Source organism: Phymastichus coffea, unplaced genomic scaffold (genome assembly GCF_024137745.1).
Source record: "Phymastichus coffea isolate CEN01 unplaced genomic scaffold, Cenicafe_Pcof_1.1 PCOF00112, whole genome shotgun sequence".
Taxonomy (NCBI): domain Eukaryota; kingdom Metazoa; phylum Arthropoda; class Insecta; order Hymenoptera; family Eulophidae; genus Phymastichus; species Phymastichus coffea.
In genome coordinates, this window is record NW_026706923.1 from 562,549 (window position 1) to 587,186 (window position 24,638).

Genomic DNA, 24,638 nt, shown 5'->3' on the forward strand with positions numbered 1-24,638 from the left:
TTTATTAAATATAAATTATAATTGTTTATTTCAAATATTATATAAATTCATGTAGCACATTTATATTCATTCAAAATAAGAGAATCTTTCAAATAGAAGTTGAGTGGGGCTAATATTGTGTTTCAAGTTTCAATTTAAGGACGACAACGTTCCAAGAAACGAGGGTAAAGGCAAACTTCTCTGATGTGATATCTATTCAACAGCCAGCAAAGGAATCTTTCCAAACCAAGACCATATCCACCGTGAGGACAAGTTCCGTATTTCCTCTGAAAAAGAAAAAAGTTATGTAATCGTATGTTTCATTATTTTGTTTCGATTACTTTAGAATATATAAAAAGAAAAATTACCTGATCGGTGTACCAATAGTATGGAGTCGGATCGATTTTAGCGCCTTCGTATCCCTCTAGCAACTCTTTTTCATCCCAAATACGCATTGATCCTCCCACGATTTCTCCTACGTTTGGTAGTAGTACGTCAACTGATTCAGTAAGTCGCCTGTCTTCTGAACAACGTTGCATGTAGAAAGATTTTATTTCTGCTGGGAACCGACACAACATTATAGGCTCATTTATTTTATCTGTCATTTTTCTTTCTGGCATTTCAGGAATATCCTCTCCAAACTCATAAAAGCTTCCGTCTTCTTTAGTAATATTGTTTTCTTTTAAATATTCAATAGCTTCAGAGTAGTTCATTCTTTTAAATGGCCTCTTTGGCATTTGGAAGTTGGGGTTTAGCTCTTTGACAAGAGGGCCTAAGGGTGACTTTAAAACTCTTTCAACGACATCACAAATTAAATCTTCAAGTCTATCCAATAGATCATCAAATGTTATGAAAGGACATTCAGCTTCGACGTGAGCGTATCTAAAAATAAAATAGTGTTAAAAATATGAATTTCAATTTTACTTATTAGCTAATTGAACATACTCAGCCAGATGTCTTCTGGTTCTTGATTGTTCTGCTCTGTAAGATTGAGCGATGCAATATACATCTCCCATTGCAGGTAAACATGTTTCAAGGTAAAGCTGAGAGCTCTGGGTTAAGTAGGCTTCTTCACTACAATAGAGTGAGAGAATAAATCACATTTATTACTTTAATAATTAAATAACTTTCATATATTTTTGAAGTTACCCAAAATAATTGAGTTTAAACAGAGTAGAACCTCCTTCTACTTGTGTCTGTACAAGAGTGGGTGGAGTAACTTCAACATATCCTCTATCACTATAATGATCCCTAAAAGCTTGAGTCAGCACTGATCTCATAATCAAAATACGAGAAGTCTAAAAATTTATTTTTAAATATAAGTATTTTAGTTTAGTATGCTGATTATTTGATTATAAACAAGTAAAATAATAAGCTTACATTTTCTCCACGAATCATAATGTGCCTATTATCCAGTTGCACATCTGGATGAGCTTCTTCATTCAAAATTGCATCAGCTCCACCAGGAGGAGCATTTCCAATAAGTTTCCAGTAATCAACGATAAGTTCAATTCCACCAGGAGCCTGTAAACGATGATATGTCAACATTTCCTATTGTAACATTAAATAACTTTTTTTGATACCGTTTTTCCTTCAGGAACTTTCTTTATTGTTCCAAAAAAATGTATAGTAGCTTCTGTGTTAAGCACCATGGCATCATAGGTTTGACAGAGTTTATCATTCAATATACATTGTAAAAATCCAGTTCCATCTCTCAAAGTTATAAACATTAAAGCCTTCCCTGATATATAAAATTTAAAGTTTAATTAAAATTTATATTATTATAATTAAGACATAAATTGTGCAAATTTTTTCTACCTTGTCGCCTTAACCTATGTACCCATCCAAACACTTGTATTCTCTGATCAATGTGGTGTGTAGCTCGGTTGATTTTTGAGAGAGTAGCAGTAGGCAAGCTCTTATCTTGTTCAATAACAATAGATTTAGCTTCTTCCAAATTTTTTAATCTCTTTTCTTCATCCTCTTGCAACTTTTTCTGTTTATCTTCATTCTTATATTGTTCTCTGATCCAGATTTTTTGAACTTTCTTCAATTGTGACTTGGCTGCAAGCTCATACTTTTTTCCTTCTTCTTTTGAATCTTGATAGATTTCTGGAAATGGCTCTTTTTCTGCATGTCTCATTGCTTGTAATATAGTTTTGAAAGGTTTAGCTTCACTTCCATCTCCATTTTCATCACTTCCAGTCTTTTCGGATGTGTAAATAGGACCTGAAAATTAATGATATATTTTTTATAGTAGGACTTAAAGTAAAAGAAAAATATATTTATATATCTTAGATATTGCATACCAATTGTTAATTGTTCATCCATTTCCGGCATTTTAAATCCTATAAAAAAATTTTTATATTTTAATAAAATATTTAGTAATATTAGTAAACAAAATATATTTCATACATCTGCATTTTTAATATAAAATATATATTTCTGTTACATCACGGTAAGTATTCGGCTTTAGAAGAATAAAGTAATAATTGATTTTCAATAGAAAAATTGTATGACGGTATTTATCATCATCATTGATTAAAAAAATGAATTAAAATTAAAAAATTAAAAAGAAATAAAATCTAAAATACTAATCTCGACAAAATTTTTTAATTTGAAAGCGTAAAAAATGAACTCACTGCAATAAATGATGCAACTTACAAAGTTTTTACAATGCAACTGTCCTTAGAAACGTGCTGAACTGAAATGCTTTAGAATGTGCCAGGCCCAGGCCTGAGCGACTGGTTCGAACGCCCCGTGTTGGCCAAACGTTGAACTGGACCACGTTCTCCTGCGAGCTGAAGAGGAATGGTATATATGTGGAGGAGAGTATATTAAACATGCGTTTGTCGAGTGAGGGGAATGTACATTTATTAACGAGATAGTTAAGTAATTAATATTGGCTAAACACAAGTATTCAATCCTAAGCCCCTGCTCTTCTTTATAAACATATGTTACTCTCGTGTCAGATATATACTGAACCAATAATCGACGTATACATGCATGTAAATTGCAAATACGTGTTTTTTTTTTAAATGAGCCTGTATCAAAAATACTTTTGACAAAATAAAAAGTTGCATGAAGGCTTCGCTAATAGTTTCAATTTTTTTTAACTGTTTTATATTATGCTGGATAAATCTAAACAAAATTTAATACATTTTCCGTTTTGGAATTCACTCTTTATCAATCTCATTATTTGCTCAAAATTATTTGTTTTAAAAGTAATAAGATCTATTTAAAAATGGCATGGATGTTGAAAATTATTTTCAGACCTCTTATACAAATTAAATTAATATGTATTAAATGCCACAATAATTAAAAACAGATTAACAAAAAATAAAAAAATGTTATGTATGATATTCTATACTTCAACTGATAGTCAGGAATATTCAATAAATGATATTCATTTTTTTCATGAAAATGTTACTAAAAAGTCATTAATGAATTTTTGAAGATGACGAAATAATATATATATTATATTTTTACCTGGCTTGTCATCGATCGTCAAGTAAATAATGGTGTTTTAAATTGTGAAAATCTATTTGATTTTTCGAAAATGATTATTTCCTAATTTTAGGTGACAATTCGTGGGAGCCGAATTGCACCGTATACAGGCTTTTCTAACAGCCGAGCGGCCTTCGACTCGGGCGGCTCTCAGGCTATCGGGCTCCCCGGTCCGTTCGCGCGTCAATAATAATTTTACTCGCGTTCGGATCCCGACTTTCGTTTTCTCAATCGTAATGTATTTGATTAATCGTTTAACTATAACCGTGAAAACATGGATAAACTTTCGTATAACTGTATTTATGTATAACAATTCTTCCTAGATTTAATCCTATTTAAACTTGGAATTGAATCCAGGCTGTAAGAGTTGCGGAAAATTGCCTCAGCTACAATTAATTTATTTTGTATTTTACGACATTAATATATCTGATCTATCAAAATAAAGATATTGAGTTGAATAGTACACTCTCAAAATGCTAATGATTAGTTTATTAGTATGTCTCTGCGTATAAATAGTGGTTAATTGTAACATATAAACGATTAAGTAAATATCTATTTTGTCAAAATATTTACTTGCTCGGTCTTACAAATTGTTTATACATTTAATAGACTATTTTTATGATTAAATCACAATTACTTTTTGAACTGAAACTATGATCAACAGTTAAAATCTTGGCAATAGTAGTAAATGAATTAGAATTATTTTTCGATACAAATTTATTAAATGTTTACTTTCTCTGTATTAACACGTTGAAAAAGTCTATTTACATAAATAGTACATGATTTTGTTGAAACTTTTGTTCATTTTAAATTACACAAACATTTTTCCAATATCAAAGCAATTATAACATTTGTGTCAGGTAATCATTCTAATAACAGCCATAACATTATTTTTAAAACTGCCATGAATCTATAAAATTTGATTTTATAAAAACTAAGTATCATTCAATATGTCGATTGCGTAAAAATATCTGACTTTAAAATGAAAACATTATTTTTTATTTCATGCGAATTCAATTTTTAAGTTCAGTTCATGTTTGTTAAGCGGCATTAAAACTATTCGTGAGTTTAAATTATTTTAAGTAATAAATAATGACGTAGTAGAATGGAAAATAATAAGAAATTAAGTATTTGAGCTCGTTGCAAGTATTTTCGTTTTAGCTATATATGCCAGTGGTTAATCAATGACTTGAAATATTTGTCATTAAACACGACTGTATAAATAAAGTACAATGATTTATTGTTACGTCATTAATAGTTAATTTAGAAAAATGGTGTAAAAATATAACTACCACAATTGTAAATAATAGTAAATGTTCATTCATCGGTTTTCTTTTTTTGTAATGCCAAATAGTCTCTTCGCCCGAGACGATTTATCAAGAAGACGATCTTTATTCTTAACCATACTGGACATAATGTCATTAAATAATGTTCTATCTCATGCGGCCAATAGCCAGTCGTCGAGTCTAACTTGCCTAAAGTCTCGATGGCATTTTTGGCGTATAATGTCGCATCAGGACATAATAACTCGTGATTCTGAAAAATTTAGTATAATAAATTATTGGTTTACCTCTATTCATTTTTATGAGCATACTAGGTGAGAAACATTAGATTATCTCATACCTGTATTCTCTCGCTGTAGCCAACCATTTTAGTATTGATATAAAAGGGAGAAAGGCATTGTACTGTTATTCCATACTTGGAATATTCGGCGCGAACTGCTTCGGAAAGGTAGCGAATGTAAATTTTAGACGCCGAATACACTGACAATAAAGGTGAAGGAACAAGATCTGTTGCTGAGGAAACATTAACAATTGCACCTTTCCCATTTCTCTTCATTTGATCGATAACTAATCGAGTCATTAGAGTTGCAGCTGTAATATTTATATTGATCGTTTCCCAGAGTTCATTTTTGGAAATTTCTCCAAAGTACATGGGATATTCAGTTATCTTCCCCACGTTATTAACTGTAAAAATTTATAAAGTTTACATTAACAGTCTTAGCATGTATATTTCTCAAATTTTTGAAGGAATGCTCAGAGTGTAAGGAACTTTGTCATTTATTGATAACATTGTCAACCTTTCTTACCTAATATTCCTATCGGAATATCTGCCAATTGAGCTTCAATTTTGTCAATTTCCGCTTTACCAATACTAAAATCTGCTTGAATTATTTTTACTTGTACGTTGGGATTGAGTATTTCTATTTCAGTTTTTACTTTCTTTAGCTTTTCTAACGTTCTGCTTATGAGAACGATATTAACGTTTCTTTTTGCCAGTTCCTTTGCGTATTCTTTTCCAACGCCATCAGTTGATCCTGTTACAACTGAAACATGGAACAACATTTGACTAAATACATGTACATATATGGTCTAATTATTTTTTTGTACAAATATACGTCGGAAATATTGAAAATATCAACCTTACTTTTAATGTATTAATTAACATAGGAGTTTAAAAAACTACCAAAAAGATTTTTAATATTTGAAAAAACATAATTATTATGTTGTGCAAGCAAATTATTTATAATAAAATACGCAACAAATCATCTTGATGATTGCACACATTTTTATATTACATTCTATTTTTAAAATATATAATTATACTCTAGATTAAATACCTGCCCATTCGCCGAATTTTTCTTTCAAGTCAACAGGATTTGTCTTGCAAAGTGTAACTGACAGTTCCCATATCCAACGTAATAATTTGACGAGCGGATTTATCAAAAGTAAGATAATAAAAAATAAAAGTAGTCCTGAAATAGCATCTACCATAATGAATACCTTTCTACTGATCTGAAAAAATAATAAAATTGTACGTGATTTTAAGTCTTGAATTGATCAATATTATACGTATTTTCGACATTCCGTGCAGAAAGTGCGTTTTTCCCACACGCTCGGCAAAAAACGTGCGTTAAAAACCGCACTTTCCACACGTTGTATCAAAAAATACGGTACGGCACATGTTCGGGAAAGAGTTTCTTTCTCATCTCGTGTACCATTCCACCCTCGCTTCGCTCGGGCGTAAACGCCACACGAGAGAAGTATCTACGAGAGTGGTCCGATAAGTACTTAGCCTAACCGCCCAATGGCGCCACTCTCGCAAAAGAAATATTCTATCACGTAGTACAACCTTCTCGATAGTTACTGTCAAGACATCAGCCGGATCGGAGTTGTAGTTTATTTTTGAGAGCGTGTGAAAGCAAGTGTGTCCGTTGATTTTTGAAAAATGGTAAAAGAGCAGTATCGGTCGGTGATTCGATTCTTGTTTTTCGAAGGGAAATCGCGCAGCGAAATCAAAAAGCGCTTGGATGCTGTGTACGGTGACTCTTCTCCTTCGATGGCGACCGTCAAAAATTGGTTTAACGAGTTTTAACGTGGTCGCACGTCGATTTTTGATGAGCCACGTTCAGGTGCTCCGAAAACGGCTACCACGGAGGATAACATGACAAAAATTCACGATCTCGTATTGGCAAATCAACGATTGAAGGTGCGCGAGATAGCTAAGATCGTAGGCATCTCAAAAGACCGCGTGGGTCATATCCTGCATGAAATTTTGGGCATGAGAAAGCTGTCGGCGCGATGGGTGCGGCGTTTGCTCACTCTGGACAACAAGCGCAACCGTGAGACAACTTCAGAGCAATGTCTGACGCTGTTTAAGTGCAATCCGAAGGAGTTTCTGCGTCGTTTCGTGACAGTCGATGAAACATGGATCCACTGGTATACACCAGAGTCCAAGGAACAGTCGAAACAGTGGACTTTACCCGGCGAAAGTGCTCCGAAGAAGGCGAAGACTGCCCCATCGGCCGGAAAGGTGATTGGCCACCGTTTTCTTGGATTCACAAGGTGTGATCTACATCGACTACCTGGAGAGGGGCAAAACGATCACAGGGCTGTACTATGCCGAATTATCGGGCCGATTCGACGTCGAATTGCAGAAAAGACGGCCCCATTTGGCGAAGAAAAAAGTGCTCTTCCACCATGACAACGCACCGGCTCACACCTCCGCCGTCGCCATGGCCAAATCGGTTGAATTAGGCTACGAACTGCTGCCCCATCCACCGGATTCTCCAGATTTAGCCCCGTGCGACTTCTTTTTGTTTCCAAACTTGAAAAAGTCACTCGCCGGGCAGAAATTTGAGTCGAATGAGGAGGTAATCGATGCCACGGAAGCCTACTTTTCAGATCTCGAGGAAACGTATTTTTCAGACGGGTTAAAGAAGTTGGAGCATCGCTGGGCCAAGTGTATCGAACTAAAAGGAGACTATGTTGAAAAATAAAACGCCACTTTTCCAAAATTTTCGTTTTTCTTTTGTAGGTTAAGTACTTATCGGACCACCCTCGTATTTTCTCGCACTTGTATCGTAATGTACTATTCTTTCGCTTCGCTACAAAGAAAGGACTGTTTTCGCAATTATTAAAATTGTTCTCTATTTTGCTAGAATCCTTTTGTCTCCATGATTTTTAATTTACATTTTTGTTTGATGTTATATTTGAGAATACTGCATTTAATTTTAGTAATTATTAATATATATTATTTCGTTTTAATTAATGAGAAGTCTATAAAGTAATTTTTTCTTGCCGTCGTCTTTTTAGTTTTATTTTTCTATATGTACGTTATCATCTGACATTTTTATGATTTTGAAGATATTTTGCTGTAACTTCGTGTGCACGTTTAGTCAAGTAATATTTTTGTGTTATTTTGTTTATGTACATATTTAGTTAATTTGTCTTTAATTTTAAATATATTTAGCTTACACGGACATTTATTGAATTTATTTTTTAATAACTTTGAGTCAAATAATAAAGATTGTAGAGAGAACAAATGTATAATTCGTTTCGATCTTGAAGAAAGCACTTCGTTAATGCATTGAAGACAGCGTTTTTAATATTTATTTAAATTTACTAGAAATAAAGTATTTTTAATAAAATGCAGCAATACAACGACTCATTAGAAATGAAATATATCAGTTCAATAAAAAGACATTGTCAATTCGGTGGCAGGCAGATAGTTTCCTCTGAATTTTAAATATATTTATTGTTTTTGATGCATCTGCTTTTCTATTGTATGATTTTATTTAAAAAATTAATTGATTTATTGGTGTTTTTGTTGAAATAATGTGTTGGAAACTCCCAGCTATTATTATATAAGCTAGAATAATTTTGTATTTGTATTTTGTACATCTATTGATTCAGACATTTACAATATCACAATATTCGTGAGAATATTACATTTTACTATTAATTTATTAAGTTAAATATCAGTATAATTTTTAACTTTATTTATAGAAATATATTTTTCTTATATACATATAACTATTTCGTTCATGTATTTATTTATATATAATTTTTCCTTTACGTAATATACATATATTATGAAATAAAATTGATTTTAAGAGTTTCTGTAAATTCTTATATTTCTTATTGGTTTTATTACTAAATAGCCGAGATCCTCTTCAAAACACTCCACGATAAGTTTTATTTGATGTAAAAAGCGAAGTCTTTTGTTTTAAATTGCAAAAAAAACAAAACTTTAAAAAGTTCACGAAAAACAAAAAAAGAATTTTTTTTTATACATTGTTTATTATAAAAGCGTTGTTTATTTATTATAAAAAGGTACATTCGATAAATACTTCGTTAAATATTATTAAGAAATTATTATCAATTTAACTTTAATAAGCATTACATCGTATTACACGTGAATAATAATAACGTACAATAATCGTAATCATTGACGGTCACTAAAGAAATGTATATGCAAATCACTCTATCAAGATAACACGACGCAATTTATACTTTCTGACACTTCTTCTCAACAAGTATCCGCATGCGTTATGCATAACATTCAGTTTCAATCGCGTTAATTATAAAAACGACCTATATCTCTGGCTATCATTAATAATAGACTTTTTTTTAATTGATACCAGAAAAGATTACAAAAACACTGTTTTGCAAACCAAAAGAAATGAACTAAAATAATTAGCTACATATAATAATGACGAGACAATTATCCTGAACTTATTAGCATTATGCAATATATAAAGAAACAATATTATGATTATAATAAAAATGTGTCAAATCTTTGATTTTTCCTATTATTTAATTATCATCAAAATAATTTTGTTCAAATTAAATATAATTTTTTATTAAAGGTCATTGGTTATTAATTAATCTATTGTTTTCAAATTGAGGAATGATATAAAGATTCTAGCAAACTTAAACTTCTTTAAACCGTCAATTGTTATCGAGCAATTTACTTTAATAAATAATAAAAATGTAAGTATTAAGGTAATAAAAATATTGATTAAATAAACCAAATGTAATATTGAGTTTAGTATTATACGTCTACATTATATGTTCGATTACTGGATTCGATTTAATTCGATAAGAAAAGATAAAAAATAAGAACTGTTAATATTGCACGAAAGTTTTTTTATTCGATAATTGATTTTTCATAACCTATCGCGTTTGGAGAACCATTCAAGTACTCACTTGATTCACTTATTTGAAATAGATAATTATTTCCTTTTGTATAGTTGAGATAAATATTTATTCTCTATAGAGACACCAGCGAACATGAACCTTCATGTTGATTTGTTTACTGCTCAGTAACCCGGCCAACAATGCAGATGACTTAATTAACACTACACCCAGATAAATCTCGGAAAGTCCTTAAAATAAAAAAAGAATAGCTTTTAACTTGAATGGATTTGCTCTTTTCACTCATATTCGACTCTTTTTTTATTAAAATCGAAAAAATTATAAAAATTGGCAAATTGTTCGCAAATTATTTGCGGTAATATCTTCATGAAATATTATTATTTGTTAAACCTTAAGATTGCTCCCCGTTTGAAGAAATTTGCTCTGATATGATTTGATTGAATAATAAATAATTTCTTATCACGAATTAGGATAATGTGATTAATTAATTGATATGAGTTTTCAGCACTATGAAGTTGGCCGCCTCATTTTCAAGGAAAATTAGTAGCGAAAAACGGAATTATAAATTATAAGGAATTAAAAAGGGAATTCGTAATCCGGGAATAAGGAGCTATCATCCGCTATCGATATTATTTCTTTTTAAACAGGAGAAAAATGTTCAGTGCATATTGGGCGCTATCCGAACGCCCGATTATTTTTTCGTAATTTTCTTAAAAACGGAACATCCGGAAATAAAATTTTAAGCGAAGACTTAATTCGGAAAAAGGGAGAAAACGTTTTAGCTCATGAAAACTCAAAAATATGTTTAAAAAAATTTTTTGGCGTTAGCTTCACAAGTCTCTATGCATGCACGTGCTTTTTGCGCATGTAGTATGGCAGCCGCGCGAATATTCAAAACTCCTTTCCTTGTATTTTGACGTATTATTCTTAACTGCGTAGTCTTCTAGGTTCTCACGTTCGTAAAAATGTTTTTATTCCCCTGTGATACTTAAATTTCGATATGTGAACGATAATACAAATATCACTTGAGCGCTACGACGCAGCAGATAATAAATAATGACGCGAAAAGAAAAACAGTACGTCTCGACGAGTCTCAATTAACTAAAGTTACGGCGTGCAGCGTTAGGCCCCGGTCACATAGGTACATACATACGGATGCAGACGGATACGGACGCGAATCGCAACTCTAGTAATATCACTAAAAATATCTAGTTCAATTATTTAGTACCAACCAGTGGTGGGAAAATGACACGATTTTGAGGTTTTCGACATGTACATGTCAGAAGCTGTAAACAACGTCAAAAACCATGTCAGATTGTCAAAAACGTCAAAAACTTCCAAATACTATTGCGCATGCGCAGCAGTGTTACACCAACGTACTTTGCTATTGAAATTCTAATTTGAATATTTTTAATTCGACCTTTGATCCTTTGACGCTAAGAAAGCCCGGTGTTATTTATTTATCTCTAACAGTAAACTAACAACCTAAATGTAACAATTATCACAGTTTTTGTAAAATTAATTTTCACAATAAACACTAAACAGTAATAATAATACTAGTACCAGGTAATTTATCATTCTTCATTTGAAAATTTCGGTTATTCACCTCAAATCTTATACCAAAGTGAAAAAGCGAATCATATTTCAGAAAAATCATATATTATTAACTGTTCAGAAATTAGTGATTTTTCCTAGTTTTCTTGTTTGGATTATTTATTAAAATGGCAGGTATATATACGATATTTTTCAATAATAATGTAGATGATCTAAAATAGTCTTTATTAAAATGTTTTGAATTCAAATTTATAATGATAATAATTTTTTTTTAGCTAATATTGATCGTAATGAATTGGACAGATTGCTTGGGCTATTTTTTTTTGGATGCAACATACCTTTCGTAATAGTCGAATCACCATTGTTTAAAAATTTCATTCAATCCTTAAATCCAAATTACATTATTCCAAGTAAGAAGACTCTCTCCAACAGTAATCTTAATAATCGATTCAACGAGTTACAGCAATCAATAGCCAATATGGGTGTAAATAATGTAGTTTTGTTAATAGATGGATGGAAAAATAAGGCGGCCAATAAACAAAATGTTGTTGCCATGCTTCGTTTAGACAACATGCAGAGAAGAAAGTACATTTTTTTGAACACCTGGAATTTCAGTACTCATCGTGAAACTGGGGAAGCTTTGCGTCAAGTGGTTGACGAATGTATTGGAATGGCAAGAGAAAAATATAATATTAATATAAACGTTGTTATCAGTGACAGTGCAGCAGCTGTGATGATTCTCATGGGTCAACTTGTTGGGATTTGGCATGTAACGTGTAATAGCCATAACGGCAATTTGTTAGCAAAAAGTGTCGTGGATAATGGATTTGCAGGAAGAGTGCATGCTTTGCTAACAGATTTTAAAAGACCTGACTTACACCGGTACCGCACCAGCAGTACCGGCACACCGCGTCGGCGCGCCATCGCCGTGGGATGGCCGAAAAGATGTCAAAACGTCTTGTCAAAAACTCAGAAAGTTCGAGAGGTAATATACATAGTAAATTACGTGTCAAAAACTATATATTTTACCTATGGTAATTTACCTACCCATCACTGGACCAGGGTCTTAGTGATAGCATTATGTCCGTATTCTGACGGCACGGCGTGCGTATAGTTTTTCGTGCACGTACTGTACCTGCATTATGACGGCACGCCGTGACGAGCACGCGCGTGTCAGACCGTACCGCCACGCTGAGTTAGGGTCTTCACAGAACGATTCTGACACTTTAATATGACATGAATTCTGACACCATGACATGTTGAAATAGGAAATGTCATGAGCCACTGCGCAGCAAGCCATGCGCAGGTGATTTCTAGGGATTTTAGAGGGGAACGTATTTTGAATACAAAATGATAAAAATGAAAACAAACAAAAACATTACAATAAATATTGCCCAAAAACAAACGATAGATTTTTATAAATTGACTTCTTTGGCTACCACATTTTATTAATAATAAGAAATTCACATTTTTCTAAATACTAAATATTATAATTTTTATTTCACATACGAATTATCATCATATTAACAAAAAAATACTTTTTTATCTAATCAATATATATATATATATATATATAAAATTTTAGCACGAGATTTAATAATGTCAATAACAAAAAAAGGTACAATGATGGCAGAAGCTATATTCTAAAAACGCTGCGAGTTATAAATAATAAAAGAATATTATTCTGGTTTGGAGTATAGTATCTAGAAAAAAATCAAAAAATTTATCGCGCGTACTCAAATTGAAATTTTTTTTATGCTATACATACTTCGATGTGGTTTATCAGCGTTGATTCGGACGCCCTTGCCGGTTCCGAACTATGTGCCTCAAAAAGTCCTTTTTGACGATAATCGAGTGGTTGCGAGGAGTCAATCAAAAACTATCGAAGTGAATCTTTTTTCGGATAATAGAAGAGAATCTAGACTTTTTAAAACCATATACCACATGAGGAAATCGATATGTTGAAACATGAAAAATAAGTACATCTGTTCGACAACTCTGACGTTTCCCCATTTCATTGTATTATAGTGTTGTGGCCGACCAGCAGTCTCGTGACCACTTCGGACCTACTCGCCTACGGCTCTCGACCGCGACCCTTAATAAAAATTACAATATTTAGTATTTAGAAAGAAAAATGTAAATTTCATATTATTAATAAAATGTGGTAGCCAAAGAAGTCAATTTATAAATATTTATCGTTTGTTTGTGGGGAATATGTATTGTAATGTTTTTGTTTTCATTTTTATCATTTTGTATTCAAAATACGCTCCCCTCTAAAAACCTTAGAAATCACCTGCGCATGGCTTGCTGCGCAGTGGCTCATGACATATCCTATTTTAACGTGTCATGGTGTCAGAATTCATGTCATATTTAAGTGTCAGAATCGTTCTGTCAACACCCTTATCTGGGACATTCCATTGCCCCATGTCGGTTCAAACATGCACGGAAACGGAATTTCTCTTCTCGCGGGAAAAAAGATCCGGGACCGATGCGAAAATGGCCCGACACAAATAACATTTTATAAAAAAAATGATCACATCTCATGTATGTCTAATTGTACTTCTCGAAAAAATAATTATTTGTTATTGTACCATTATATTTCCATAAAAAATGAAAAATATCGTTATCGATAATTCACCTCCTATTTATTCACATAAAAGACATAATTAAGCAAAAATAAATTAACAGAAAAATTGTACCTTCTGTAGTCTAAATTGTACCATCAGTACAATTCTATAAATTTGTTTCTAAAAGAAATAATAGGACAATTACAAAGCTCTACGCCTGCGCAAAGTGCATTTCCGGATGACATCCTTGATAGTTGTAACAATTAGTGGTAATTTGTAATTGTCCTATTATTTCTTTTAGAAACAAATTTATAGAATTGTACTGATGGTACAATTTAGACTACAGAAGGTACAATTTTTCTGTTAATTTATTTTTGCTTAATTATCTTTTATGTGAATAAGTAGGAGGTAAATTATCGATAACGATATTGTTTATTTTTTATAAGAAATATAATGGTACAATAACAAATAATCATTTTTTCGAGAAGTACAATTAGACATACCTGAGATGTGATCATTTTTTTTTAGAAAATGTTATTTGTGTCGAGCTGTTTTTGCATCGGTAGATTCGGGATTCGGGCCCAGTCCGGCCCCTGCCCCCTAGCCGCACATGCGGGACGCAATGTATGTATTTTTACATACTTTACATATATATTAAACTAACAATTGTGTGAATTGTGAAATCAATTTAACCTAATAGGCACGATAATACTAAACTGTAGTGCAATTAACTTATATTCTTGGATATAAAAATAATAAAATAAATGAATATGTAATAGAAAAAGTATTGAAATCCCTGGATTAATGTGTTTTATATATGATAAAAGTTCTTAAAACAATCGTTAATCTTTAAAACTTACTCGTAATATAATTGTTTACGTTTAGCAGGTAAGATGTGGATTTGTATTATTGTTTTTTAACTTTTTAATGATACAAATAACAGCACTGAATCAATATACATTAGCTGTATTACTAAAATTATCGTTTTAAACATAAATCTACATTTTTACAGTTGGCAAGCTGCTAATAAGAATCTAACACATAAAAAGACTGAATTTGTGAATTTATTAAGTGTAAGAAAATACTTAACAAATGTTATAATGAAGTGTCCTAAAAATTTTGATAAAGTAATACATCAACCAACGCTTACTGATATGTGGTTTGGCAAGAAAATATATTCAGAAGTAAAGACAGAAAGTGATTTCAGTGAATATAGTCCAGAGAAAAAATATGAAAATCTTAGGAAAACTTGTCCATTGAATAGCACTACTCACAGTGATGTAGAAACTTCAGCTACTAATGAGATAACAGATATTGAAAACAACAGCGATGACAACGATATCATAAAAAGTTCTCAAGATACCCATAAATCTAAATTAAGAAATAAAATTGATAAAACATTAGCTAAAATATCTAAAACACCTCAATTAACTCCTCATAAGTCAAGAAATCCTAAATTGTTTGGCTCCCCCAATAAAAAATTAAGTTCTAGTGAAGTTTATGAAGTTAGTTCTAATGTAATAAAAAAAGAAATAGTGGAATTACTTGATGATATGAAAGATTTTGAATCCATTGAAATGAATCATAATTTGAGTGATATACTTGTTAATAGCACATCTCCAAATATTTTAGACTGCACAGAACTTATAAATCATCCTGTCGAGATAGAATCATTTATAAAAGGTGATACAAATGCAGAGAATGATCAATTAAAAGATTCACTTCAAATCGATGAAAAAATGATGGAACATGAAAAGCCAAAGATAATCACAAAATTAAAAAGTATAATGATTGATAAAAAAATTAGTAAAACTAAATTAAAAGACATTATACCGGTTCCAAAGAAATCATCAGATGTAAAGAAATTTCATGATCTAATGGATAAAAGCAAATCAAGGAAGAACTTAAATCTACAAAACAATAATAGAGAAACAATGAAATTGAAAACTCATGTATTATCTACGAAACTTTTAAAGGTATTTTATTTATGTTTTGTTCAGTGTTTATTTAAGAATTAATATCAATATTCATGTCTTTAATATTTTGTAATTAGGTATTGAAGACTTTTAATGTTCAGTTGCAACATGAAGTTCCACCTCAACACATGATTGAGACTAGTGCTGGAGCACGAACTTTGAATCCAGAACAAATTGCTAGTTTTCAAAATTATGGACCACTGAAAAGAGGGCCCTATTCCAAAGAAGAAGATGATGTAATAAAAAAAAACTGGGAAACATTCTGTGATGTAAGTTATGCATTCTTTGTTGGATTATCTAGACATTTTTCTAGATAATCTAGTTGGATTGTCTAGACAAAATTCTTCACATTGCAGGTACATAATTGGGACAAAAATATTGTAGAACCATTTTTATACATGAGACATGAAGGTAAATATTATATTCCTGTACTTGAAGAAAGAAAAAATTTTGTGCGGTTTTTAGCAAATGGATTGCCTTGGAGAAGTTTGTACAGTGTACATTATAGATTTAGAAATATGTTTAATACTTCTGTTTACAATGGGTGAGTGATATATTATTTTGAACAAATTTTCATAAATGAAACTATATTGTGATTAAAAAATTAAGGAACAAATATTTTAAGGCCATATACTCTAAAGGAAGATAAAAAAATTTTATCATATATGAGCAAAGCATCAAGTGTAGAAGATAATAAATGCGCAGAATTGGCAAAACTACTTAATAGAAAAAGGCAATCAATCTGGACACGCTATCAAAAGTTGAAGAAAAATTATAATTTGTCTGATACGCCTGATAAAAAACAGAAGATAAAAAAACAGTCACGGAGAAAAAAGAAGGAAGCTATGTCAAATAAAATCAATTTGTATAGCATACCTAAGAGTATGAACTATCATTTGTAATAAATGATTTGATTATTTACATAATTAACTCAAAGAAAATTAAGTGTGAATATTTTCAGTTTTTACAGATATCAAGTGGACTTGTCCTTTGGTAAAAAAGTTTATTGATTCGATATTGGAAATAACAGCTTGTAATGATTTAATGAATTTAAAAAATCAACAAATTGATACAATTGTGTGGAGAAAACTAGAGAAAAAAATGTGTATTGATAGCATTGTTTTGCAAAATTTTTGGTATTTGCAATTGCACATGCAACTTTTTTGTCCAACACCTATTTATTTAAATGATATAAAAGTCAAACTGATAGAACAGTAAGTTGAAAAGTGACTATCTAAGAAATGGTGAAAACAATACTAAATAATTATACATATATTTTAGCATTTATACAAAACAACTAGATTATCCGGAGGAAATCAATTGGGAAAGTATTTCTGCTCATTTCAATGGAATAACACCACATTTTTTGTCAAAACTTTTTGAGCAACTCTTTAATTGTGCTAGAAAAAATATCACAGTATCAAATTTAAGTGGTAATTTTACTTGCTAAATATTAAGGAAACTAAAATCAGAATTTGTAGTTATTTATTATGCTTTTACATAATTATCTGTATTTTTTAGATGCTTTGGAGTATTTATATAAAAACTATGTACCCATGTTAATTGAGAAGTCAATAGATGCCATTTTACCAAAGTTATTCTATCACAAGGGCAAAATTATTTGCATTGATAAGGGTTCGGAAAAAAAAATTCCTAACAAGTTTACTACAGATCCATTTTATAATGAGGATGAAACTTAAAAATTTGAAATATTTTTATACTGTTGTTTAGCGGTACATATGTTTATATTATACATATAAGTATATGCATATATATATGTATAGTAGAAATACATGCAGATGCTTTTTCCTTATTATTTTTATATTTATTTGAATTTGCGAGATTTAAACATATATTTATAAATTAATAGAAAAATTTAAATACAATTTTTTATTGTCTTATAATTGAAACTATGTAAATATTATTATAGTTCATAGTTCATTAAGGTATAGTTCGATGAATCCATTGTTAATGATTTTACTATAAAATTATACGAACATTTTTTGTATATTTCCTTTTAACTATATAAACTCAATTATAAAATAATAATAAACATTTCTGAACTCAAATTTGAGAACAAATTCCGCAATTCTCAGATCATAACATCGGCTTTTATGAAAATTTGATTTTTTACTTGCGTTTTAAGAATATTTTTTAAGCTAAGAATAGTACATCTTTCTAGAAATACAATTCATAAACGTTAAATTTCATGGAATCTCATTATTAAAAAAACGTTAGGGTCGCCGAAGTTTTTAAAGAATAATTTGTAATATACGTTAAATTGAGTGTAAAAAAGTCATTTTGATAATTAAAATGTGAACAATAATAATTTTCAGTAGCATTTTTACTAAATTCCCTTCAGAAATAATATTGTTTATCAAAAATAATAAATATATTTTTAAAGTGCTTTTTGATTTTTAAAATTATGTCCGAAATTAAAAAATTGTACTTTAACGGCATATATGATATATATATCGTATGTAGCTATACTACCAACGAAATAGACGCTTAAATATCTATATATATATTAGCGTTTCTGATACGTACGATTGGTTATGTTTATTATTAGTTATATATTGCAACTGATTTGTACTCTTAGAATCTCAAAGTAACTATAATGAATGTATTAGAAGAAAAGAGTTATCTTTCAGGTAAATTTCTTATAAATATAAATTTTGTTCTATCTTAAATAAATTTATTTACCGAGATTAAAGCAAATCCGGAATGAAAACATCCAATGTTCTAGTGGATAATGATTGGACTTTACCTATGACCAAGGATTTTATTAAGGCATTAATGACAGCTACATTATGTAACGACATACAGGAGTTGAAAAATCATACAATAATTGATTGTGTGTGGAGAAAAGTAGGAGAAGATCTCAAAATTGATCCCAGTTCATTGAAAAATTTTTGGTATTACAGATTACACATGCAGTTATTTTGTACCGAACCAATTTATTTTAATGATATAAAAATAAAATTAATCGAATAGTAAGTAGATATGTAATTCATAAATCAATTTTTAAAAATATTAAAACATTCAGTTTTTTTTAGTTTATATGAAAAAGGAATATCAAATAAGAAGGACATTAAGTGGCAAAATGTGCTTCTGTATTTTGAGGGTTACACTCAATTGTTTTTATACAGGATATTCACTTATTTAATTAGGACAACAAAGGAATCAACGGATTTTACTAATTTAGCAGGTAAATAAATAAATCTTTTAATTTTAGTGGTATATGAAAAATTTTAATTTAATTTTTTCAGCCATCATAAATCACCTGTACGTCCATCAAATTCCAAATATAATTCAAAATGTAAACGATAAAATACTACCCAGGTTAATATATGAAGATGGAAATATTAAACATCTTGATATTGATGTAAAAGAGTGGATGTCATTGCAAAATAGGAGAAGTGAACATTCAGATTTATCTTCATCAGAAGAATGATTTGGAGATTATCAGTACAACTGTTTATTTATTATTCAATTTTCTTGATAGCCAAAATGAAGTCTGATGTAAATATATATAATATATATAAATAGTTAAGTTAATATTATTTTAATCATATTTTATAAAATCATTATTATATCTTCAAATGGATATGAATAAACATAATTTTAATACAATGAATTTATGATTTATTTGCCTTTTTGGCTTCTTTTTCAATTGCCCTCTCTTTTGCTTTCTGGTATAGAGGAACTAATTTACCTTCTTTTGCTAATATTTTCAGCAGCTCCACAATCAGTGGTAAATAATTATGTTTTCTTCGTATATTTTCAATTTTATATTTTTTTGATTTCCAAATTTCTTCATCAATTAGTGCTTGTAGTCTTACAGTTTCACTTGGATCTGTTGTTAAAGCTTTCTGTCTCTCATAAATCATTTTTCTATCACTAACTATTGCCATTAAATTAAAATGTATTTCACCCTCATTGTACCTAAAACGAAATTTCATATAAATAATTTGAAATAAATACTGATATAAAATGCTTATAGGTTTTTAATGTTTCTTTAAATACTTTTTGATTCTTTTTTCAATAATGGGCTTAGCAGCCTGAACCCATTGATCACCAACTGGACAAGAACCTAAATCAATTGGTCCTTCTTTAAGTCCATCCAACTCATACAACTTTCCTTCTATTGGTACATAGCTTACAAAATGGAATACATCGTCATCTTTAGATGCTTGTTTGGAATCAAATTCAAATAAAGTTTGCCTAGAAACAAAATATAAAATATTTTCGAGTTATAATAATTATCCTATTACTTTATTTATTATACAATTATAATAATATAAAATTATACAATTATAATAAACTTATTACTTTATTTATTATTTCAAGGTACCTTGCAAAAGAGTTGTGGACTTTTCTGATAGTGTCTGAATTGCTGAGAGCAAGGCCTCTCATGTTGGCATCAAAACTTTGACAGAAGTTTTTTAGTTCATCCAAAGTTGATCCTAATGCAATATCTGAATGTTTGCTATTTAAGAGTACACTCAGTATTGCTTGTGTTGCACAAGCATTATTTATTACCTGATACAAGAATGTCAATCAATGTAAAATAAAACATACAAAATTGATGAATCAAACATACCTGTTTGGCAAAAAATATTTTGTCCAATCTGCTGTCCTGTACAACAGTACCTGATGGTTCATCATCTTGTACCCATTTGAATAGGAAAATCAATCCATGGATTGGCCTGTTAATTAAAAGGACAGTAATAAATGATGGGTTGCGATAGTTAGAGAATGTAGCTAACCATTATTTAAAAGAAATTTCATTTATACAGCATATCGTAAGTCTTATATTATCTATTGATTAAATGTATATGAGATGAAATTAATAATTGAATAAAAGTTAATATTAAACAAACATCAATGACTAAAAATCACACAGTGTAAAGACCTCCTAATTAAGGTATTTTGTAGATTTCATTATTGTCACTTAATATTTAGTTTTTGACAAAATGAAAGGGCATACCAAATAGTTCAAAATTTAAAGTATGTGGGATAGCAACGGTTTTTTACATGAACTGCAAATTATTGACTTATAATGGTTCATCTCTAAGCATATGTTTGTTACACCTTATTAAATCGTTAAATCTTACTTTAAATTTTCAAACTGATCATCTTCCAAACTATATAGTTCTTCAACTTGAACTCCTTTTACACCTATAAATATACAATAATATTAATATAATTGATAATAAACTGTAAATTATGCGTTCTTGTCATGTCATCGTCAAAGGTGATAAAAGTAACGAAAATAATAAGATACAGGAATGGAAATTAAGAATTTCATAGCTTAATAGGATTGAGAAAAATCGATGATCATGATTATTTACCAAATTCTTTTATTAATTCTGTAAAAACGCCAGGATCACTCTCAATTAAACACCAATTTCCGGCCGTGTCCGCCATTTTTCTAGTTATTAGAAGTTAAGGCCAGGTTAACGCAAACCAAACATTGAGGTTAGGAACTGTTTTAATGGAAGTGATATCTTGCGCTCAGCAGCTGCTCATCTTCATAAAATTCCCCTGATAGACATGGCATAAAATTAAAAATACAGGCGTATATGATATGAGTTGTTTGAATGTAAAACGTACACTGGTGTGTCATGTACATCAATTAATTAGTTCTAGAAAGATTTTTACCTGTTTAAGATTAAGTAATTAATCTAGTTGTGAATTACGATATTAATTGTAAAAGTGAATTACAAACTTATCTTTCAAAATGCCACAAGGCAGAAAAAAAACTCCATTTAGTGGAAAAGCTAAAAAACAACAATTGCAAGTTAAAAAACAACGAAAAAATCAGGTTCTATTGAGTAAGAATATTTTTTAAATTAATGATACAATCAATCTAAATTAATTAGAGATTTTATTGAATTAATTAATGCGAATTTCTTGTAATAAGAACATTTGTTTTATTGAACTAATTCAATTAATTTTAGATAAAAATTATGAAGGTGATGAGGATGGGCAGAGTCAGGAGAGTGCTGACTTTAGAAGAGGAACCCAAAAAATCAACAAGCAACCACGAGACAATATTGGAAAAAATAGATATGCACTACAGTTTTTTCAGGAATCTAGAGAAGAGCTACAAAACAGAAAGGAAGAAGCAAACAAAACCATTATCCCATGCTCCTTAGAGGAACAAGAAGTATCAGATGATTATTTTCCTGCTGAGGTAGATATACCAAAAAGACCACCATGGAATTTTAATATGAGTAAAGAAGAACTAGAAGTTCGAGAAAACAGATATTTCACTGTAAGTCACTTATAAAACTATTGTCAATGATATTGCAGATATCTTAATGTATTTTTTCATTGTAGGAATATTTGAAAAATATGGAGAGTTTGGTAAATATAAGTTACTTTGAACTTAATTTAGAAACATGGCGTCAGTTATGGAGAGTTTTAGAAATGTCAGACTTGTTATTAATAATTATTGATATCAGATATCCAGTTATGATGTTCCCACCTTATTTATACAATTACATCACAAATGACTTAAACAAAGAGATAATTTTAATTCTAAACAAAGTTGATTTAGCCCCAGCAGCACTGGTTGTTGCATGGCAAGAATATTTCAAAACAAAATATCCAAAACTCTATATTTTAATGTTTACATCATTTCCTACTTACAACTTGAGAGGAAATACAAATGAAACGGAGGGTTTGAAGTTAAGACGCAAGAAGGGAAAATTGAAAATGGCTGCAGAGGGAGCTCAAAAAATTATGGAAACCTGTAAAGAAATAGTTGGAGATAAGGTTGATTTAACTTCATGGCATGAAAAAATTCAGGAGGAAATGCATTTGGAGTATGATGATGATTTGAATGGAAAGAGTAATATTGTGATAGAAAAAAAAGACACAAGTTATTATGAACATGTAAAATTCAAAAATGGAGTTTTAACTATTGGCTGTATTGGAACTCCAAACGTTGGAAAATCTTCATTAATTAATGCTTTGATGGGTAAATTTAAAATTCTATTTGTAACATAATTGAAGCATTGCATATTGACAAATATTTTTATTTTGCAGGTAAGAAAGTTGTCAGTGTTTCTAGAACTCCTGGTCATACAAAACACTTCCAAACAATTTTCTTGACTAGGAATGTATGTTTGTGCGATTGTCCTGGACTTGTATTCCCTTCAACTGTGCCCAAACAATTTCAAATTCTCATGGGATCCTATCCAATAGCCCAAGTCAGGGAACCTTACACAACTGTCAAATTTTTAGCAGAAAGAGTGGACTTGCAAAATTTGTTGAAACTCCAGCACCGAGATAATGACGATAGTTGGTCGGCAATGGACATATGTGAGAGTTGGGCTGCCAAGAAAAACTTTCACACCGCAAAAGCAGCCAGATTAGATACGTACAGAGCTGCGAACAGCTTACTCAGGATGGCGTTGGATGGAAAAATTTGCATTTTCGTATATCCTCCGAAATGGTCTATCGAAAAAGGTCATTAGTAACATTTTATTCAATTATCTTCAATTACATTGTTTTATTTAAATAATGTGACGTTGTTTTCAGACCGATGGGAAAGTCACCCCAACGTAGAAACTGTCAAGTGGATCCAAGCGAGAAACCGTGAAGAGGCATCCGGAGTCGTCGAGTCATCATCAGAAACGGAAGAAGATGACTTCGAGACAAACGAAGAACACGAAACTTCGGCGAAAGACAGTGCGGAAGATTCCGAGAAAGATTCGTCTGACAACGCGCCTCCTCTGTCCGCAGTAAAAAATAAGTTTGAACTTTTATCGGAAGAATCGTAACTCGTTTTTTATTATTCTACTTTTATATCCAAGTCTAAGTATTTCTTTATCAACTATATTACAAATTAAACTATTTGATCTACGTATTTTCCATAATATTTACTGGTGTTTCATAAGATATACATTATACATGATTGTTACGTTTATTCGTTAATAGTGTCTGAGAGCTTTGATTTTGAAAAGAAAAAAATTCGTTAGCGTTTCATCAATCATAAATGAGTGTGGAGATTACACGAGAGGAGAAGAAGCGTGAAGAGAAGGGAGGATAGACGTGAAAACTGTTCATTAAATAATTGGCGCGGGCATTATTAGCACGGAAACCACAGGCCAATGGTGTACCGGATTTATCGAACATATCCTTGTCTTCCTACGGGAATGATGCATTTCGCAGAATACATCTTGCTTTCGTTTCTAACTGATTCCACAGTTCACGCTACGAAGCTTTACGCTGTTTAATACTGCGAAAGGTTGTCTATTGCGTATTGCGAAGTTTCATTACCTCGCAACTTGCGTATTTCACGTGACATTTAATAAAAACGCAAAAATACTTGGGTTGACGTTATTGCGGGACCTTTGTAATATTACTATTAATTTATACGCGCTGAAACTTTCGCAAATTGAGTTTCGCTTGTGCGTCTGCAAGGCGAACTGTATGTCAACGTAAGTAATACCACTGGCAAGGGCAGTTATCACGAAGTCGCCTGACCGCAGCGTCGACTTTTCTACTGGAAATCATGTTGAGCGTACAATGTACGTTGTTGTACAGAAATCTAGTCGATCGCTTTATTGTGTAAAGCTTCAGTCGAATAAATACTTGTTTAT

General features: G+C 30.8%; 6 protein-coding genes across 12 annotated transcripts; 3 read left to right on the forward strand and 3 right to left on the reverse strand.

Annotated features, from left to right (window-relative positions):
* Positions 1–6: 6 nt before the first annotated feature.
* Positions 7–3,558, reverse strand: LOC131670637 (asparagine--tRNA ligase, cytoplasmic). Of its 2 annotated transcripts, XM_058946378.1 has the most exons (10): positions 3,469–3,558; positions 2,644–2,780; positions 2,289–2,327; positions 1,798–2,208; positions 1,563–1,720; positions 1,360–1,503; positions 1,129–1,277; positions 925–1,053; positions 348–861; positions 7–266 (listed from the first exon to the last, which is right to left on the reverse strand). In XM_058946378.1, the coding sequence occupies exons 3-10, from the start codon at positions 2,317–2,319 to the stop codon at positions 135–137; spliced, it is 1,668 nt and encodes a 555-aa protein (XP_058802361.1). In that variant the 5' UTR covers positions 2,320–2,327; positions 2,644–2,780; positions 3,469–3,558; the 3' UTR covers positions 7–134. The 2 variants fall into 2 exon arrangements, with proteins under 2 accessions (XP_058802361.1, XP_058802362.1); XM_058946379.1 differs by lacking the exon at positions 3,469–3,558 and having other exon boundaries at positions 2,622–2,658.
* Positions 3,559–4,031: 473 nt separating this feature from the next.
* Positions 4,032–18,801, reverse strand: LOC131670575 (hydroxysteroid dehydrogenase-like protein 1). Of its 4 annotated transcripts, none has more exons than XM_058946285.1 (5): positions 18,727–18,801; positions 6,107–6,281; positions 5,576–5,812; positions 5,110–5,453; positions 4,032–5,022 (listed from the first exon to the last, which is right to left on the reverse strand). In XM_058946285.1, exons 2-5 carry the CDS (start codon positions 6,258–6,260, stop codon positions 4,804–4,806), a joined length of 954 nt encoding a protein of 317 aa, XP_058802268.1. In that variant the 5' UTR covers positions 6,261–6,281; positions 18,727–18,801; the 3' UTR covers positions 4,032–4,803. The 4 variants fall into 4 exon arrangements, with proteins under 4 accessions (XP_058802268.1, XP_058802270.1, XP_058802269.1 ...); XM_058946287.1 differs by lacking the exon at positions 18,727–18,801 and adding an exon at positions 7,774–7,839; XM_058946286.1 differs by lacking the exon at positions 18,727–18,801 and adding an exon at positions 6,413–6,457.
* On the forward strand, positions 14,294–18,331 carry LOC131670573 (uncharacterized). Of its 3 annotated transcripts, none has more exons than XM_058946281.1 (9): positions 14,294–14,396; positions 14,576–14,935; positions 15,060–16,023; positions 16,101–16,292; positions 16,380–16,567; positions 16,649–16,905; positions 16,985–17,237; positions 17,305–17,456; positions 17,545–18,331. In XM_058946281.1, the coding sequence occupies exons 3-9, from the start codon at positions 15,148–15,150 to the stop codon at positions 17,721–17,723; spliced, it is 2,097 nt and encodes a 698-aa protein (XP_058802264.1). In that variant the 5' UTR covers positions 14,294–14,396; positions 14,576–14,935; positions 15,060–15,147; the 3' UTR covers positions 17,724–18,331. The 3 variants fall into 3 exon arrangements, with proteins under 3 accessions (XP_058802264.1, XP_058802265.1, XP_058802263.1); XM_058946280.1 differs by having other exon boundaries at positions 14,392–14,455; positions 14,576–14,671; XM_058946282.1 differs by lacking the exon at positions 14,576–14,935 and having other exon boundaries at positions 14,323–14,396.
* Positions 18,560–19,477, forward strand: LOC131670578 (uncharacterized). Its single transcript, XM_058946289.1, has 4 exons — positions 18,560–18,674; positions 18,770–19,016; positions 19,080–19,231; positions 19,293–19,477. Exons 1-4 carry the CDS (start codon positions 18,641–18,643, stop codon positions 19,475–19,477), a joined length of 618 nt encoding a protein of 205 aa, XP_058802272.1. The 5' UTR covers positions 18,560–18,640.
* Positions 19,478–19,513: 36 nt separating this feature from the next.
* Positions 19,514–21,515, reverse strand: LOC131670576 (ubiquitin carboxyl-terminal hydrolase isozyme L5). Its single transcript, XM_058946288.1, has 6 exons — positions 21,378–21,515; positions 21,141–21,204; positions 20,627–20,732; positions 20,378–20,565; positions 20,050–20,247; positions 19,514–19,968 (listed from the first exon to the last, which is right to left on the reverse strand). The coding sequence occupies exons 1-6, from the start codon at positions 21,451–21,453 to the stop codon at positions 19,662–19,664; spliced, it is 939 nt and encodes a 312-aa protein (XP_058802271.1). The 5' UTR covers positions 21,454–21,515; the 3' UTR covers positions 19,514–19,661.
* Positions 21,516–21,532: 17 nt separating this feature from the next.
* LOC131670574 (guanine nucleotide-binding protein-like 1) lies at positions 21,533–24,638 on the forward strand. Its single transcript, XM_058946283.1, has 5 exons — positions 21,533–21,860; positions 21,987–22,303; positions 22,369–23,011; positions 23,080–23,502; positions 23,575–24,638. The coding sequence occupies exons 1-5, from the start codon at positions 21,767–21,769 to the stop codon at positions 23,814–23,816; spliced, it is 1,719 nt and encodes a 572-aa protein (XP_058802266.1). The 5' UTR covers positions 21,533–21,766; the 3' UTR covers positions 23,817–24,638.

Excerpts from the sequence above, each read along its gene's own strand:
- LOC131670637 (XM_058946378.1), bottom strand. The coding sequence starts at position 2,319 with ATGCCGGAAATGGATGAACAATTAACAATTG. Across the intron at positions 2,209-2,288 it reads GGATGAACAATTAACAATTG|GTCCTATTTACACATCCGAA; the intron begins GTATGCAATATC and ends ATTAATTTTCAG. Across the intron at positions 1,721-1,797 it reads ACATAGGTTAAGGCGACAAG|GGAAGGCTTTAATGTTTATA; the intron begins GTAGAAAAAATT and ends TTTATATATCAG.
- LOC131670575 (XM_058946285.1), bottom strand. The coding sequence starts at position 6,260 with ATGGTAGATGCTATTTCAGGACTACTTTTATTTTTTATTATCTTACTT. Across the intron at positions 5,813-6,106 it reads AAAATTCGGCGAATGGGCAG|TTGTAACAGGATCAACTGAT; the intron begins GTATTTAATCTA and ends TCCATGTTTCAG. Across the intron at positions 5,023-5,109 it reads GCTACAGCGAGAGAATACAG|AATCACGAGTTATTATGTCC; the intron begins GTATGAGATAAT and ends TAAATTTTTCAG.
- LOC131670573 (XM_058946280.1), top strand. Across the intron at positions 16,024-16,100 it reads TATCTACGAAACTTTTAAAG|GTATTGAAGACTTTTAATGT; the intron begins GTATTTTATTTA and ends TTTTGTAATTAG. Across the intron at positions 16,293-16,379 it reads ACTGGGAAACATTCTGTGAT|GTACATAATTGGGACAAAAA; the intron begins GTAAGTTATGCA and ends TTCACATTGCAG.
- LOC131670578 (XM_058946289.1), top strand. The coding sequence starts at position 18,641 with ATGAATGTATTAGAAGAAAAGAGTTATCTTTCAG. Across the intron at positions 18,675-18,769 it reads AGAAAAGAGTTATCTTTCAG|TGGATAATGATTGGACTTTA; the intron begins GTAAATTTCTTA and ends CCAATGTTCTAG. Across the intron at positions 19,017-19,079 it reads AAAATAAAATTAATCGAATA|TTTATATGAAAAAGGAATAT; the intron begins GTAAGTAGATAT and ends AGTTTTTTTTAG.
- LOC131670576 (XM_058946288.1), bottom strand. The coding sequence starts at position 21,453 with ATGGCGGACACGGCCGGAAATTGGTGTTTAATTGAGAGTGATCCTGGC. Across the intron at positions 21,205-21,377 it reads AGAATTAATAAAAGAATTTG|GTGTAAAAGGAGTTCAAGTT; the intron begins GTAAATAATCAT and ends GTATATTTATAG. Across the intron at positions 20,248-20,377 it reads GTCCACAACTCTTTTGCAAG|GCAAACTTTATTTGAATTTG; the intron begins GTACCTTGAAAT and ends TTTTGTTTCTAG.
- LOC131670574 (XM_058946283.1), top strand. The coding sequence starts at position 21,767 with ATGCCACAAGGCAGAAAAAAAACTCCATTTAGTGGAAAAGCTAAAAAA. Across the intron at positions 22,304-22,368 it reads GAGAAAACAGATATTTCACT|GAATATTTGAAAAATATGGA; the intron begins GTAAGTCACTTA and ends TTTTCATTGTAG. Across the intron at positions 23,503-23,574 it reads GAAATGGTCTATCGAAAAAG|ACCGATGGGAAAGTCACCCC; the intron begins GTCATTAGTAAC and ends CGTTGTTTTCAG.